Source organism: Caretta caretta, chromosome 27 (genome assembly GCF_965140235.1).
Source record: "Caretta caretta isolate rCarCar2 chromosome 27, rCarCar1.hap1, whole genome shotgun sequence".
Taxonomy (NCBI): Eukaryota; Metazoa; Chordata; order Testudines; family Cheloniidae; genus Caretta; species Caretta caretta.
Window position 1 is genome coordinate 1,372,722 of NC_134232.1, and position 13,848 is coordinate 1,386,569.

At 44.6% G+C, this 13,848-nt stretch overlaps 1 protein-coding gene across 5 annotated transcripts in view; it reads right to left on the bottom strand.

Moving 5' to 3' along the window:
* MYO1D (myosin ID) overlaps window positions 1–13,848 on the bottom strand; it is a 383,172-nt gene that overhangs the window by 195,819 nt on the left and 173,505 nt on the right. For all 5 annotated transcript variants that reach the window (XM_048829695.2, XM_048829697.2, XM_075123527.1 and 2 more), the window contains exon 16: window positions 13,000–13,207. In XM_048829695.2, the coding sequence (XP_048685652.1) occupies window positions 13,000–13,207 (208 nt within the window). The remainder of the gene's footprint in view (window positions 1–12,999; window positions 13,208–13,848) is intronic.

Genomic DNA, 13,848 nt, shown 5'->3' on the forward strand with positions numbered 1-13,848 from the left:
ATGGCTTTCAGAATCCCTACTATAAAAACTGTTCCAACACCACTGATCCTAGAGGACATTTGGCACCTGTAGTTCTCATGAGAGACTTCAATCAGCCTGATATCTGCTGGGAGAGCAATAGAGCACAGACAATCCAGGAAGTTTTTGGAAAATGTAGGGGACAATTTCCTGGTGCAAGTGCTAGAGGAACCAACAAAGGGCAGAGCTCTTCTTGACCTGCAGCTCACAAACTGGGAAGAATTAGTAGGGTAAGCAAAAGTGGATGGGAAGAAAGGAGAGCAGCAGAATATGGACCCTGAACTTCAGAAAAGCAGACTTTGACTCCCTCAGGGAACTGATGGGCAGGATCCCCTGGGAGAATAACATGAGGGGGAAAGGAGTCCAGGAGAGTTGGTTGTATTTTAAAGAATCCTTATTGAGGTTACAGGGACAAACCATCTCGATGTGTAGAAAGAATAGTAAATATGGCAGGCGGCCAGCTTGGCTTAACAGTGAAATCCTTGCTGATCTTAAACACAAAAAAGAAGCTTACAAGAAGTGGAAGATTGGACAAATGACCAGGGAAGAGTATAAAAATATTGCTCAGGCATGCAGGAGTGAAATCAGGAAGGCCAAATCACACCTGGAGGTGCAGCTAGCAAGAGATGTTAAGAGTAACAAGAAGGGTTTCTTCAGGTATGTTAGCAACAAGAAGAAAGTCAAGGAAAGTGTGGGCTCCTTACTGAATAAGGGAGGCAATCTAGTGACAGAGGATGTGGAAAAAGCTAATGTACTCAATGCTATTTTTGCCTTTGTCTTCACGAACAAGGTCAGCTCCCAGACTGCTGCATTGGGCAGCACAGCATGGGGAGGAGATAACCTTTGTGGAGAAAGAAGTGGCTCAGGACTATTTAGAAAAGCTGGAGGAGCACAACTCCATGGGGCGGGATGAGCTGCAACCGAGAGTGCTAAAGGAGTTGGCGGGTGTGATTGCAGAGCCATTGGCCATTATCTTTGAAAATTCATGGCGATCGGGGGAAGTCCCGGACGAATGGAAAAAGGCTAATGTAGTGCCCATCTTTAAAAAAGGGAAGGAGGAGGATCCGGGGAACTACAGGCCAGTCAGCCTCACCTCAGTCCCTGGAAAAATCATGAAGCAGGTCTTCAAGGAATCAATTCTGAAGCACTTAGACGAAAGGAAAGTGATCAGGAACAGTCAGCAGGGATTCACCAAGGGCAAGTCATGCCTGACAAATCTAATTGCCTCTATGACAAGATAACTGGCTCTGTGGATGAGGGGAAAGCAGTGGACGTGTTGTACCTTGACTTTAGCAAAGCTTATGACACTGTCTCCCACAGTATTCTTGCCAGGAAGTTAAAGAAGTATGGGCTAGATGAATGGACGATAAGGTGGACAGAAAGTTGGCTAGATTGTCGGGCTCAACGGGTAGTGATCAATGGCTCCATGTCTAGTTGGCAGCCGGTGTCAAGTGGAGTGCCCCAAGGGTCGGTCCTGGGGCCGGTTTTGTTCAATATCTTCATAAATGATCTGGAGGATGGGGTGGATTGCACCTTCATCAAGTTTGCAGGTGACACTATACTGGGAGGAGTGGTAGATACGCTGGAGGGTAGGGATAGGATACAGAGGGACCTAGACAAATTAGAGGATTGGGCCAAAAGAAATCTGATGAGGTTCAACAAGGACAAGTGCCACAAGAATCCCATGCACCACTACAAACTACGGACCGAATGGCTCGGCAGCAGCTCTGCAGAAAAGGACCTAGGGGTTACAGTGGATGAGAAGCTGGATATGAGTCAACAGTGTGCATTTTGTTGCCAAGAAGGCCAATGGCATTTTGCGATGTATAAGTAGGGGCACTGCTAGCAGATGGAGGGACATGATCGTTCCCCTCTATTCAACATTGGTGAGGCCTCATCTGGAGTACTCTGTCCAGTTTTGGGCCCCACACTACAAGAAGGATGTGGAAAAATTGGAAAGAGTCCAGCGGAGGGCAAAAAAAATGATTAGGGGACTGGAACACATGACTTATGAGGAGAGGCTGAGGGAGCTGGGATTGTTTAATCTGCGGAAGAGAAGAGTGAGGGGGGGATTTGATAGCTGCTTTCAACTACCTGAAAGGGGGTTCCAAAGAGGATGGATCTAGACTGTTCTCAGTCATAGCAGATGACAGAACGAGGAGTAATGGTCTCAAGTTGCAGTGGGGGAGGTTTCGGTTGGATATTAGGAAAAACTTTTTCACTAGGAGGGTGGTGAAACACTGGAATGCGTTACCTAAGGAAGTGGTGGAATCTCCTTCCTTAGAAGTTTTTTTAGGTCAGGCTTGACAAAGCCCTGGCTGGGATGATTTAGTTGGGGATTGGTCCAGCTTTGAGCAGAGGGTTGGATTAGATGACCTCCTGAGGTCCCTTCCAACCCTGATATTCTATGATTCTATGAACACAATATCTCCTAGTCATAAGTGATCTTACCTAGTTACATCTCAGTAAAAACGATGGGTATCATGCTTCCACTAGGATTTTACAATGTGATCCATCCCACCATCAACCTCAGCCTAGTCCAGTCCACACAAGAGATCCACTTCCTGGACACTACAGTGCTAATAAACAACGGTCACATAAACACCACCCTATACCGGAAACCTACTGACCGCTATTCCTACCTACATGCCTCCAGCTTTCACCCTGACCACACCACACGATCCATCGTCTACAGCCAAGCTCTGCGATACAACCGCATTTGCTCCAACCCCTCAGACAGAGACAAACACCTACAAGATCTCTATCAAGCATTCTTACAACTACAATACCCACCTGCGGAAGTGAAGAAACAGTTTGATAGAGCCACAAGAGTTCCCAGAAGTCACCTACTACAGGACAGGCCTAACAAAGAAAATAACAGAACGCCACTAGCCGTCACCTTCAGCCCCCAACTAAAACCCCTCCAATGCATTATTAAGGATCTACAACCTATCCTGAAGGATGACCCAACACTCTCACAAATCTTGGGAGACAGGCCAGTCCTTGCCTACAGACAGCCCCCCAACCTGAAGCAAATACTCACCAACAACCACATACCACACAACAGAATCACTAACCCAGGAACTTGCAACAAAGCCCGTTGCCAACTGTGCCCCCCCCCCCCCAGACGTTCTGGTTAAACTTGGATTTATGCTGGAAATGGCCCACCTTGATTATCATACACATTGTAAGGAGAGTGGTCAGTTTGGATGAGCTATTACCAGCAGGAGAGTGAGTTTGTGTGTGTGTGTGGGGGGGGGGGGGGGGGGGGGGGGGGGGGGGGAGGTTGAGAAAACCTGGATTTGTGCTGGAAATGGCCCACCTTGATTATCATACACATGGTAAAGAGAGTGGTCACTTTGGATGGGCTATCACCAGCAGGAGAGTGAGTTTGTGTGTGGGGGGGGGGGGGGCGGAGGGTGAGAAAACCTGGATTTGTGCTGGAAATGGCCCAACTTGATTATCATACACATTGTAAGGAGAGTGATCACTTTAGATAAGCTTAGAGACTAACCAATTTATTTGAGCATGAGCTTTCGTGAGCTACAGCTCACTTCATCAGATGTTTACCGTCTGATGAAGTGAGCTGTAGCTCACGAAAGCTCATGCTCAAATAAATTGGTTAGTCTCTAAGGTGCCACAAGTACTCCTTTTCTTTTTGCGAATACAGACTAACACGGCTGTTCCTCTGAAACCTTAGATAAGCTATTACCAGCAGGACAGTGGGGTGGGAGGAGGTATTGTTTCATGGTCTCTGTGTATATAATGTCTTCTGCAGTTTCCACAGTATGCATCCGATGAAGTGAGCTGTAGCTCATGAAAGCTTATGCTCAAATAAATTGGTTAGTCTCTAAGGTGCCACAAGTACTCCTTTTCTTTTTACAATGTGATAGTTAATCTGCGTTAGTTATCCCACGTTAAACACACTTTTTTTAAGCAATGAAGACAAAAATAAAGGTTTCTCAATGGAAGAAGACACAAGATGGTGACAATGAAAGCAAAATATTCCATTCATCATACTGTTGGTCACATTGTCTTCATTATCCAATTTAAGTGAATTGATAACTAGCACATTCTTAACCATTTATTAAATGCAAAAATTAGTATTGTTATTTTAAGCGAGAAGCCATGCACTTCAGAGGTTTCTCTCCTAATGACAACCATCCTGTTGCGCATCCTGTTTATTGTACCATAACACCATTTAGCATAAATGATAAGAGACTATGATGTCCATTTAAAGGAAACAGGAAGCAAAAATATGAGATGCAATGTGGGATTTGTTTTTGCAAACATTCCCCTTCCTTTTAAAAAGACAAAGCATCACAAACAGACCACAACTTGCGGTAGCCTTAAAACCAAAATTAAAAGTTTTACTACAAGTGCATGAGTGTGCACGTTAAAATTTCCAGACTAATTGTTTGGCTCATTTAAAATCAAGTTCGGCTTTTTCGGTTATTCACAACTGCCTATAATAATTGCAAAGTTAAAGTTTCTATCTTCAGTTTGAGTTTTGCTCTTGTGTAATTTGAATAATTTGAATAATTTGAATAAAGGTGGAACATTTTTACTTACATAGTTCAAACTTTTGAAAGTGTCTTGTATAATAAAAGAGGTTACTTAAATAACAAAATTCTATCTAGAAACAATTTAGTTCTTATATGCTCCCCTCCAACTTTGTTTCCTCCCTGCACCCAACGAAAACACAATCAGTTTGTGTTCACTGGCTCTTGCTGCTTACTCTTTCCCTAATGAGTCAAAAATAGAGATTATAATTTTAGGTAAGGAATATGCAGCAAGAAGCAAGATTTCATGAAAGTATCCTTTCCAATGAAAAGCTAGAAGAGAAATACAGGAATTGTGACATAGAAGCACAACTGCCTCATCATTTTTCCGAGCTGTCAATGAGGCTTCAGTGCATCTTTAAGTCTGTTTGTTATGCTGATTATTCCTTCTTCTCGTCTGCCAACCTGCAAGTGCCCCATCTGCTGGTGAACACAGGACTGGCACATGAAGATGACAGCTGTTTGAACTGTAAACATAAGAGGATGAGGTTGAAGACCAAAATAAGGGGAAACAGAAAGGAAACGTTATATGAAACAAGGACTTTCTAGACAGATTTCATGTTGTACAAAGTATTTTGTTATACTAATACTATATATAATTTTACTTATAATAAACTTCAAGACAACATCTGTTCTTTTACTGATTGCATTGACAGTAGAATCATAGAATATCAGGGTTGGAAGGGACCCCAGAAGGTCATCTAGTCCAACCCCCTGCTCGAAGCAGGACCAATTCCCAGTTAAATCATCCCAGCCAGGGCTTTGTCAAGCCTGACCTTAAAAACCTCGAAGGAAGGAGATTCTACCACCTCCCTAGCTAACGCATTCCAGTGTTTCACCACCCTCTTAGTGAAAAAGTTTTTCCTAATATCCAATCTAAACCTCCCCCACTGCAACTTGAGACCATTACTCCTCATTCTGTCATCTGCTACCACTGAGAACAGTCTAGAGCCATCCTCTTTGGAACCCCCTTTCAGGTAGTTGAAAGCAGCTATCAAATCCCCCCTCATTCTTCTCTTCTGCAGACTAAACAATCCCAGCTCCCTCAGCCTCTCCTCATAAGTCATGTGTTCTAGACCCCTAATCATTTTTGTTGCCCTTCGCTGGACTCTCTCCAATTTATCCACATCCTTCTCGTAGTGTGGGGCCCAAAACTGGACACAGTACTCCAGATGAGGCCTCACCAATGTCGAATAGAGGGGAACGATCACGTCCCTCGATCTGCTCGCTATGCCCCTACTTATACATCCCAAAATGCCATTGGCCTTCTTGGCAACAAGGGCACACTGCTGACTCATATCCAGCTTCTCGTCCACTGTCACCCCTAGGTCCTTTTCCGCAGAACTGCTACCGAGCCATTCGGCCCCTAGTCTGTAGCGGTGCATTGGATTCTTCCGTCCTAAGTGCAGGACTCTGCACTTATCCTTATTGAACCTCATCAGATTTCTTTTGGCCCAATCCTCCAATTTGTCTAGGTCCTTCTGTATCCTATCCCTCCCCTCCAGCGTATCTACCACTCCTCCCAGTTTAGTATCATCCGCAAATTTGCTGAGAGTGCAATCTACACCATCCTCCAGATCATTTATGAAGATATTGAACAAAACCGGCCCCAGGACTGACCCCTGGGGCACTCCATTTGACACCAGCTGCCAACTAGACATGGAGCCATTGATCACTACCCGTTGAGCCCGACAATCTAGCCAGCTTTCTACCCACCTTATAGTGCATTCATCCAGCCCATACTTCCTTAACTTGCTGACAAGAATACTGTCAGTAGGCATTATTCATTCATTAGCATTTCTTGCCTTTAGCTGTAAGAAGCAGGATTCTAAAACAGCTTCTCCTTAGCACTCTGCAAGCAAAAAAATCTCCTCTCTTCTGGAGGCAATTTGAACAAACAAGTAAAACAGGGGTGAATCAGCAAGGGATATGAGTTACAGACATGGAACTTGGATCACACAAAACTACACTGATTCCTTTTACGACTTTTAAGGATAACCTGACAGCTTGTAGAGTACTCTGGTAAATAAAAGAAGCTTGTATTTTCCCCAGATCTCAGGTAAATGTTTGTAACTTATCAGGCAAATTAAAATTACACACCGCAATTTTTTTTATGGGGTTGTGGAGTAAACTAAGAAAAAATACCCCACTCCTAGTCCTGTCTGTTTCAGGAGCATGCTCCAGAGGTAAAAACATTACTATATTAGGGTGTTTATAATGGATGTCGTTTTATATCTTAATACACAGCCAGTCCCAAACCCAGCTGAAAAAGGAGGAGATTTGACATCAGGTTGGCATTTGGCCACAAAAGTCTGCCAGAAACTGACATTATGGATATGTCTACACTGCAGTTGAACACCTCAGGCTGGCTGGTGTCAGCTGACTCAGACTTCTGGAGATTGGGCTGCAGGGCCATAAAACTGCACTGTAGATCTCCATCATGGGGTCCCTGAGCCCAGACGTCTACACTGCAGTTTTACAAACCCACAGCCTGAGCCCCACAAGCCCAAGTTAGCTCACATGGGCCAGCCGCAGACACTTAGCTGCACTGTAGACATACACTCTGAGTCCTCATATTAATCAAGAAAATAAATGGGTATTCTAGAAACAACACACAGTGCCTCCACCTGAGTGTTGTGGAATATAGGTGAGGGCTATGGCACAGCTTTGGACAAGTATAATTAAAGAAGTTAGCCCAGAAAACTAAGATCATCCTGGCAATCTGGAATACTGGCATACTTACTGGCCATAGCATGGAGCTGGCAGAGATACTGAAAGAGGAAGAAGGTTTGGATAGCATGCACCCAGGAAACAAAAAATGAAAAGGGGAGACTGTGAATGTACTACTTGTATCCATTTTAAAAAGGCCTCCATTGATGCATGCCACTCTAACCTCTTAAATCTCACTCAGATGGAGAGGTAATTTCATAGAATATCAGGGTTGGAAGGGACCTCAGGAGGTCATCTTCTCCAGCCCCCTGTTCAAAGCAGGACCAATCCCCAACTAAATCATCCCAGCCAGGGCTTTGTCAAGCCTGACCTTAAAAACCTCGAAGGAAAGAGATTCCACCACCTCCCTAGGTAACGCATTCCAGTGCTTCACCACACTCCTAGTGAAAGTTTTCCTAATATCCAACCTAAACCTCCCCCACTGCAACTTGAGACCATTACTCCTCGTTCTGTCATCTGCTATCACTGAGAATAGTCGAGATCCATGCTCTTTGGAACCCCCTTTCAGGTAGTTGAAAGCAACTGTCAAATCCCCCCTCATTCTTCTCTTCTGCAGACTAAATAATCCCAGTTCCCTCAGCCACTCCTCATAAATCATGTGCTCCAGCCCCCTAATCATTTTTGTTGCCCTCCGCTGGACTCTTTTCAATTTTTCCACATCCTTCTTCTGGTGTGAGACCCCAAACTGGACACAGTACTCCAGATGAGGCCTCACCAATGCCAAATAGAGGGGAATGATCATGTCTCTCGATCTGCTGGCAATGCTCCTACTTTTATACAGCCCAAAATGCTATTAGCCTTCTTGGCAACAAGGGCACACTGTTGACTCATATCCAGCTTCTCGTCCACTGTAACCCCTCTGTCCTTTACTGCAGAACTGCTGCCTCGCCACTCAGTCCCTAGTCTGTCACGGTGCATGGGATTCTTCCATCTCAAGTGCAGGACTCTGCACTTGTCTTTGCTGAACCTCATCGGATTTCTTTTGGCCCAATCCTCTCATTTGTCTAGGTCCCTCTGTATCCTATCCCTACCCTCCAGCGTATCTACCACTCCTCCCAGTTTAGTGGCATCTGCAAACTTGTTGAGGGTGCAATCCATGCCATCCTTCAGATCATTAATGAAGATATTGAACAAAACCGGCCCCAAGGCTGACCCTAGGGGGACTCCGCTTGATACAGGCTGCCAACTAGACATGGAGCCATTGACCAATATCCGTTGAGCCCGATGATCAAGACAGCTTTCTATCCACCTTAGAGTCCATTCATCCAGCCCATACTACTTTAACTTCCTGGCAAGAATACTGTGGGAGACCGTATCAAAAGCTTTGCTAAAGTCAAGGAATTACATGTCCACTGCTTTCCCCTTTCACAAACCCAGATGAATACAGAGGTTTTCCAGGGATTACTCATTTATTATATTTTATTAAAGGAGAATTAATGAACAGCGTGCATTGTACATGCTAATGATTTGAATAGACTGTAATGACAATACCGTCTGCTCATACAGCACTTTTCATTCTTAAAGTGCTGTATAGACTAAAAAGCCCTATGCAGGTACACAAATAAGTATTAGCCCCATTTTATAGATGAGGAGATAGAGATATTAAGTGACTTGCTCATCACACCTCAGTAAACCAGCAGCAGAAAGGATTAGAAATCAGGACATCCGGACTCCAATCCCATGCTCAAGGCTATGTTGCTTCTCTGTACACAGCCTACTACAGAGTCCCCCTCATACCAGGCTACTCTCAGGAGGTTCATATGCTACTCCTGGGGGGAATTTTGTGCCATTGAGCACGTGCAGAATTCATATCCCTGCAGATTTATTCTCTCCACAGAAAATATATTCCACCGGAGAGGTGCTGCAGTTATGTCTTTCACCCACGAGGGGCTGCTGTGGCACCAGACGAGAGGGCAGCCAGCTCATCATCCGTAGCAGTGAGCTACAGAGGAAGGAAGGAAGAGGAGGCTGCATTACTCACAGTGCCCTGCCTATGGGGCCAGGAGAGGAACATCAGAGCGGCCATACTAGGTTAGACCAATGGTCCATCTAGCCCAATATCCTGTCTTCCAAAACTGGCCAACGCCAGATGCTTCAGAGGGAATGAACAGAACAGATAATCATCAAGTGATCAAGGAGGCATGGGGGCGAAGAGGGGGGAGAAACAGGTAGAGTGGGGCACATGGGGCTGCTGGCTTCAGAAAGGCTAGTGGGGGGGACAGACTGGGATGGGGGCTGAATGGAGGTGCAGGGCCACATGGTGATGGGGAGCACAGGACCACATGGGGACTGGCAGAGGGGTAACTGAGTGGGGGTGCAGGGACACATGGTCCCTTCCAGTCCTATGAATCTATGGGGACGAGGCAGATGTGCTGGGGTCAGCCAGGGTCTGTATCAGGGAGGCTCCTTAACGATACCTCCCCCCCACCCACAGGGAAAAAACTATATTTCTATATTTCTCTCACCCACACCCAACAACCCTCCACGTTCACTCCCAGGCTCCCTCCCTCTCTCTCTCAGTCCCTCCATTACCCCTGACTCCCCCAAAGCTTTGCACTGCTTCTGAGGGATGCGGGAAATAAGTTCCTGTACTGTAGTTTAAATGAATTATTACTCAAAGTTCTGTATTATACACCTAGTAAGGAATCTGTCAAAAAACATTTCCTGAATGTTTTTTGTCTGTATTGTTACAAACATACTTGCTCACGGGTATTTTGAAATACATTACCAAAATAACAAACTGGCATGTATTATTTTCACAAATAAAAATGCAGAATTTTGCAGAATTTAAAAATATATAGATTTTTTGCTATAGAATTCACCCAGGACTAATATGCATGTTATTTCAGGTATGCTTGGTAGGTCTAGCATTTACCATTTTTCCTCAACTTAAAACAAAAGGAAAACCAATAAAAAGATACTAAGAACGAAGAATCAGTATTAGTCAGTTTATAGTCTGACGCACAACATATACCTGCCACCCATTCTGTCAGTCCACCAAGTTCTCATACAGCCAAAAAGTGGGCCCAGTTACAAATTCAGCTACTTTTCTTCTGTAGGCAAAGAACAATTTATTTACTTCTACTCTCTTCCAGGTCCATAGGAGCCGGTCCAGGTTAAGTCAAGGGTTGCAATTTTGGTCTTTACTGTACATTGATAAGGAAAGCCAACAGCCATCTCAGCAGTTTGTCAATCCATTTTTCTATCAAGTTTTGGCCCATTCTGTTTAACAGGCTTTAATTGACACACCTGCGTAAGGATTTTTATTACCTTTCAACACCTGTGATCCTTAAATCCAGACCAGCAGTCCCCACACTTTTCAGCGTCTCACCCCCACTTACCCCTGTCTGTGCCCCACCCCCAAGATGGGAGTGAAGGCTAAGACTACAATGGGATTAAAAAAAGAACTAGATAAATTCATGGAGGATAGGTCCATCAAGGGGCAGGGATAGTGTCCCTAGCCTCTGTTTTCCAGAAGCTGGGAATGGGCAACAGGGGATGGATCACTTGATGATTCCCTGTTCTGTTCATTCCCTCTGGGGCACCTGGCATTGGTCACTGTCGGAAGACAGGATACTGGGCTAGATGAACCTTTGGTCTGACCCAGTATGGCCGTTCTTATGTGACGTGGACATGGGTGAGGGGGCCGAGGCTGGAACTGCAGCTGGGGGTGGGTCTGGGGCCAGAGCCGGAGCCACAGCCAGGCTGCAGTGGGGGCTGGCAGCTGGGCCCTGTTCAGTTCCCTTCCCAGCCCCGCCCCCAAACTTGGCATCAGGCCAAGAACAAAACTGCAGCCAAGGTTGGGGATGGGACCGGGAGCAGGGGCAGGGCCGCAGCTGGGTTGCAGCGGGGGCCGGGGTCAGCAGCCAGGCCCACAGCCTGGTGCAGCTCTGCCTCCGCCCCCAGCCCAGGAACAGAGCCACAGTCAGGGCCTGGAACAGAGACGGGGTCGATGCTGGAGACAGAGCCAGGCAGAGGGGCTGAGTGGCACTCCCTTCTCACCCCGCCATGGGGGCTGGCCCAGGCATGCCCCACAGTTTGGGGACCTCTGATCCAGACCTCTGATCCAGCTCACCTCCCATTTCCTTCAGCCATTTAATCAGAAATGGAAATTTATACATCTACATTTGTCAATAATGTGTTCTCCCAGTAATTTGTTAACTACAGGGAAACCCAAATTGCTCAACCTCCAATGATAAGGAGAAACAGTAACTGGACATAGTGGCCTTGGATTTGCAAGAATGTTAGAGGTTATTCATTCAAAGAAGTGTCATGAACCTAAAAGGTTTAATTTAGTCTGACTGTCTTGCAAACCTATATAAGATATCAATAGAGAAATACAATTTTCAATTCATTGGGCCATTTAATAAAAATGGTGTGATCCATCTACATGGTTTACAAAGCTTTTGCAGTCTCTCTAATAAATGCGTACCATTCCATGGGGCTTTAAACACCGCTATTGTAACTTCTAACACCCAAATGTCAGTGGCTACTATCCTCAATTAGACAAGTAAGGATCAAAGGCCCTGTTTATATCTCCCCAGCTCCAACCATGGGGATGTCTCACTTTCAAGACCTACTTCTTTCAAAATCTTGCCTTTTAGGCAAACTTCTTAACAACGCTTTCAGATTAGCATAAGAAATTTCAAGAAATTCTTTCCTTTAGCTTCTCTACAGTTGCAGAAGACAGAGGATGCTTCACTCACATAGAACTCAGTGGTATAAAATAAACAGGTGGCACCTGGACAGGCTCTCCCAAAGTAATAAAGGCCAGCTAGGAACTAAACAACGCAAATCAGGGAAGCTGAAATAATTTTATCAATCCCTGATTTTTCAGATTAACAGGACATTGAGAAAGAGACATGGAACTTTCAAGCAGGAAGAAATTTTTTCCCCACTAAAACGGAATGGCCCTGCTAGCCATGGGAGAATGCCACATACATGCCAGCACTGGCCATCTGGGATGCAGGAAACCAGGAATGCGACTGCAACCCGGATCTTCCATAAAGCACTGGAGCTCTTTTTCGTAATTCACATTGCCTATGTTACAAAGCCAGATTGCTCCAACAGAAACTGTCCCAAAAACTCCTGAAAAGAATTCAGTAGACAGATAAGTCTTAAGTAAAAAGACTACAAATTTCTATTGCTTAGAGGAACATCTTCCATAAGCAAGAGTATCATATATCTCTGGCTGTTCCTCCTTGGTTAGACCAAGTCAGTGTAGCGCCCTGATATATCCAGAGCCATTCTGCTTCAACTTAGTAGTAACAGAATGTCAAAACTATTTACCCTAAGGATAAACACACAGGCCCCTGAGTCAAACCACATGTTCTATGTGAACCTCTGGGCAAAGTGTGTTAATTTACTCATAAATATTCTCTAGGTCTCAAAAAGACCTACCTTTGTTGGAGATCTTACATTTTGCAAGGATATACAGCATGTTTATAGGTTCAACAGAGGACACATTATAACATATCAGGTCTCATTGGACTCTAGTTCATCATTTTATGTAGAAAAGTATAGAAAGAGCTGAATACAGCTTTTCAAAAATCAAATAAACTGCAATTCTGTTAAAGCTTTGTGCAGACTCATCACCTTTGTGAGATTACCTTGAGAAGGCTTGGTAAGGAGAGATGGTATTTTATGAACACTAAAATGAGGTTTATCAGTGCACTAAAGCTAACTTTACCTTCTGTAGGAAGAGGACAATTCTAACAAGCATCTTGGCATGCAGATCCTCCAAGGTGAAGAGCGTGCGTGGAGTCCGTATGAAAATCTTGGTCTTCCCATAGGCTACATCATGCTGAAACCCACAGCACTCAATCAATTTCTTCACAGCTTCTTTGTCTGAAGAGAGGTCATGGTTTGGCCAAGTAAATTCTGAGACCATCTTGTACCTGGATTAACACAAAAAAAATTAAATCCATCATCAACTTCCCATCTGTGCTCCCAAGCCAACCCATAAACACATTTTAGAGTTTATCTTTTAGATTAAGATTTCAGTTCGCTGATGGCTGTAGGAACTTAAGATATTCTGTGGATGTGATGGGATTCCATGAGAAGTACAAAAAGGAATGCGAGAAGCAGAGCTGAGGATGGATGATTTGTGGAATACCAGTAAGAACTACCACAGTCACCCCAATAAGAACAGATGCAACACGGCATAGCCCACCCATAGATCCTTGTAGGATAAGCAGATGCACTACTCAACTCAAGTTATTTCCAGACTTTCCACTTGAACAGTTTTTAAACATTTGCTAAGAACAAAACCTTTATTTAAACTTATTTCTTTGCAGAAGCCAACTGAAATTGAGCTATGTACTTAATGTTTATTCAGAAAAACTGGACCTTTTTAAAATCCTGCACTCATCTCCTGCCCATCATTTCTGTACCACTCCCAGATTAGTTTCATTATGCTAGAAAGTGGCAAGCAGTTGTGTGGCACTCTGCACTCCAAAGCAGTACCCTGGCACCTCTACATTTACCATGGTGATATAATTATGATATGTTTGGTACAAAGTATGCCCCTTGCGAGGTA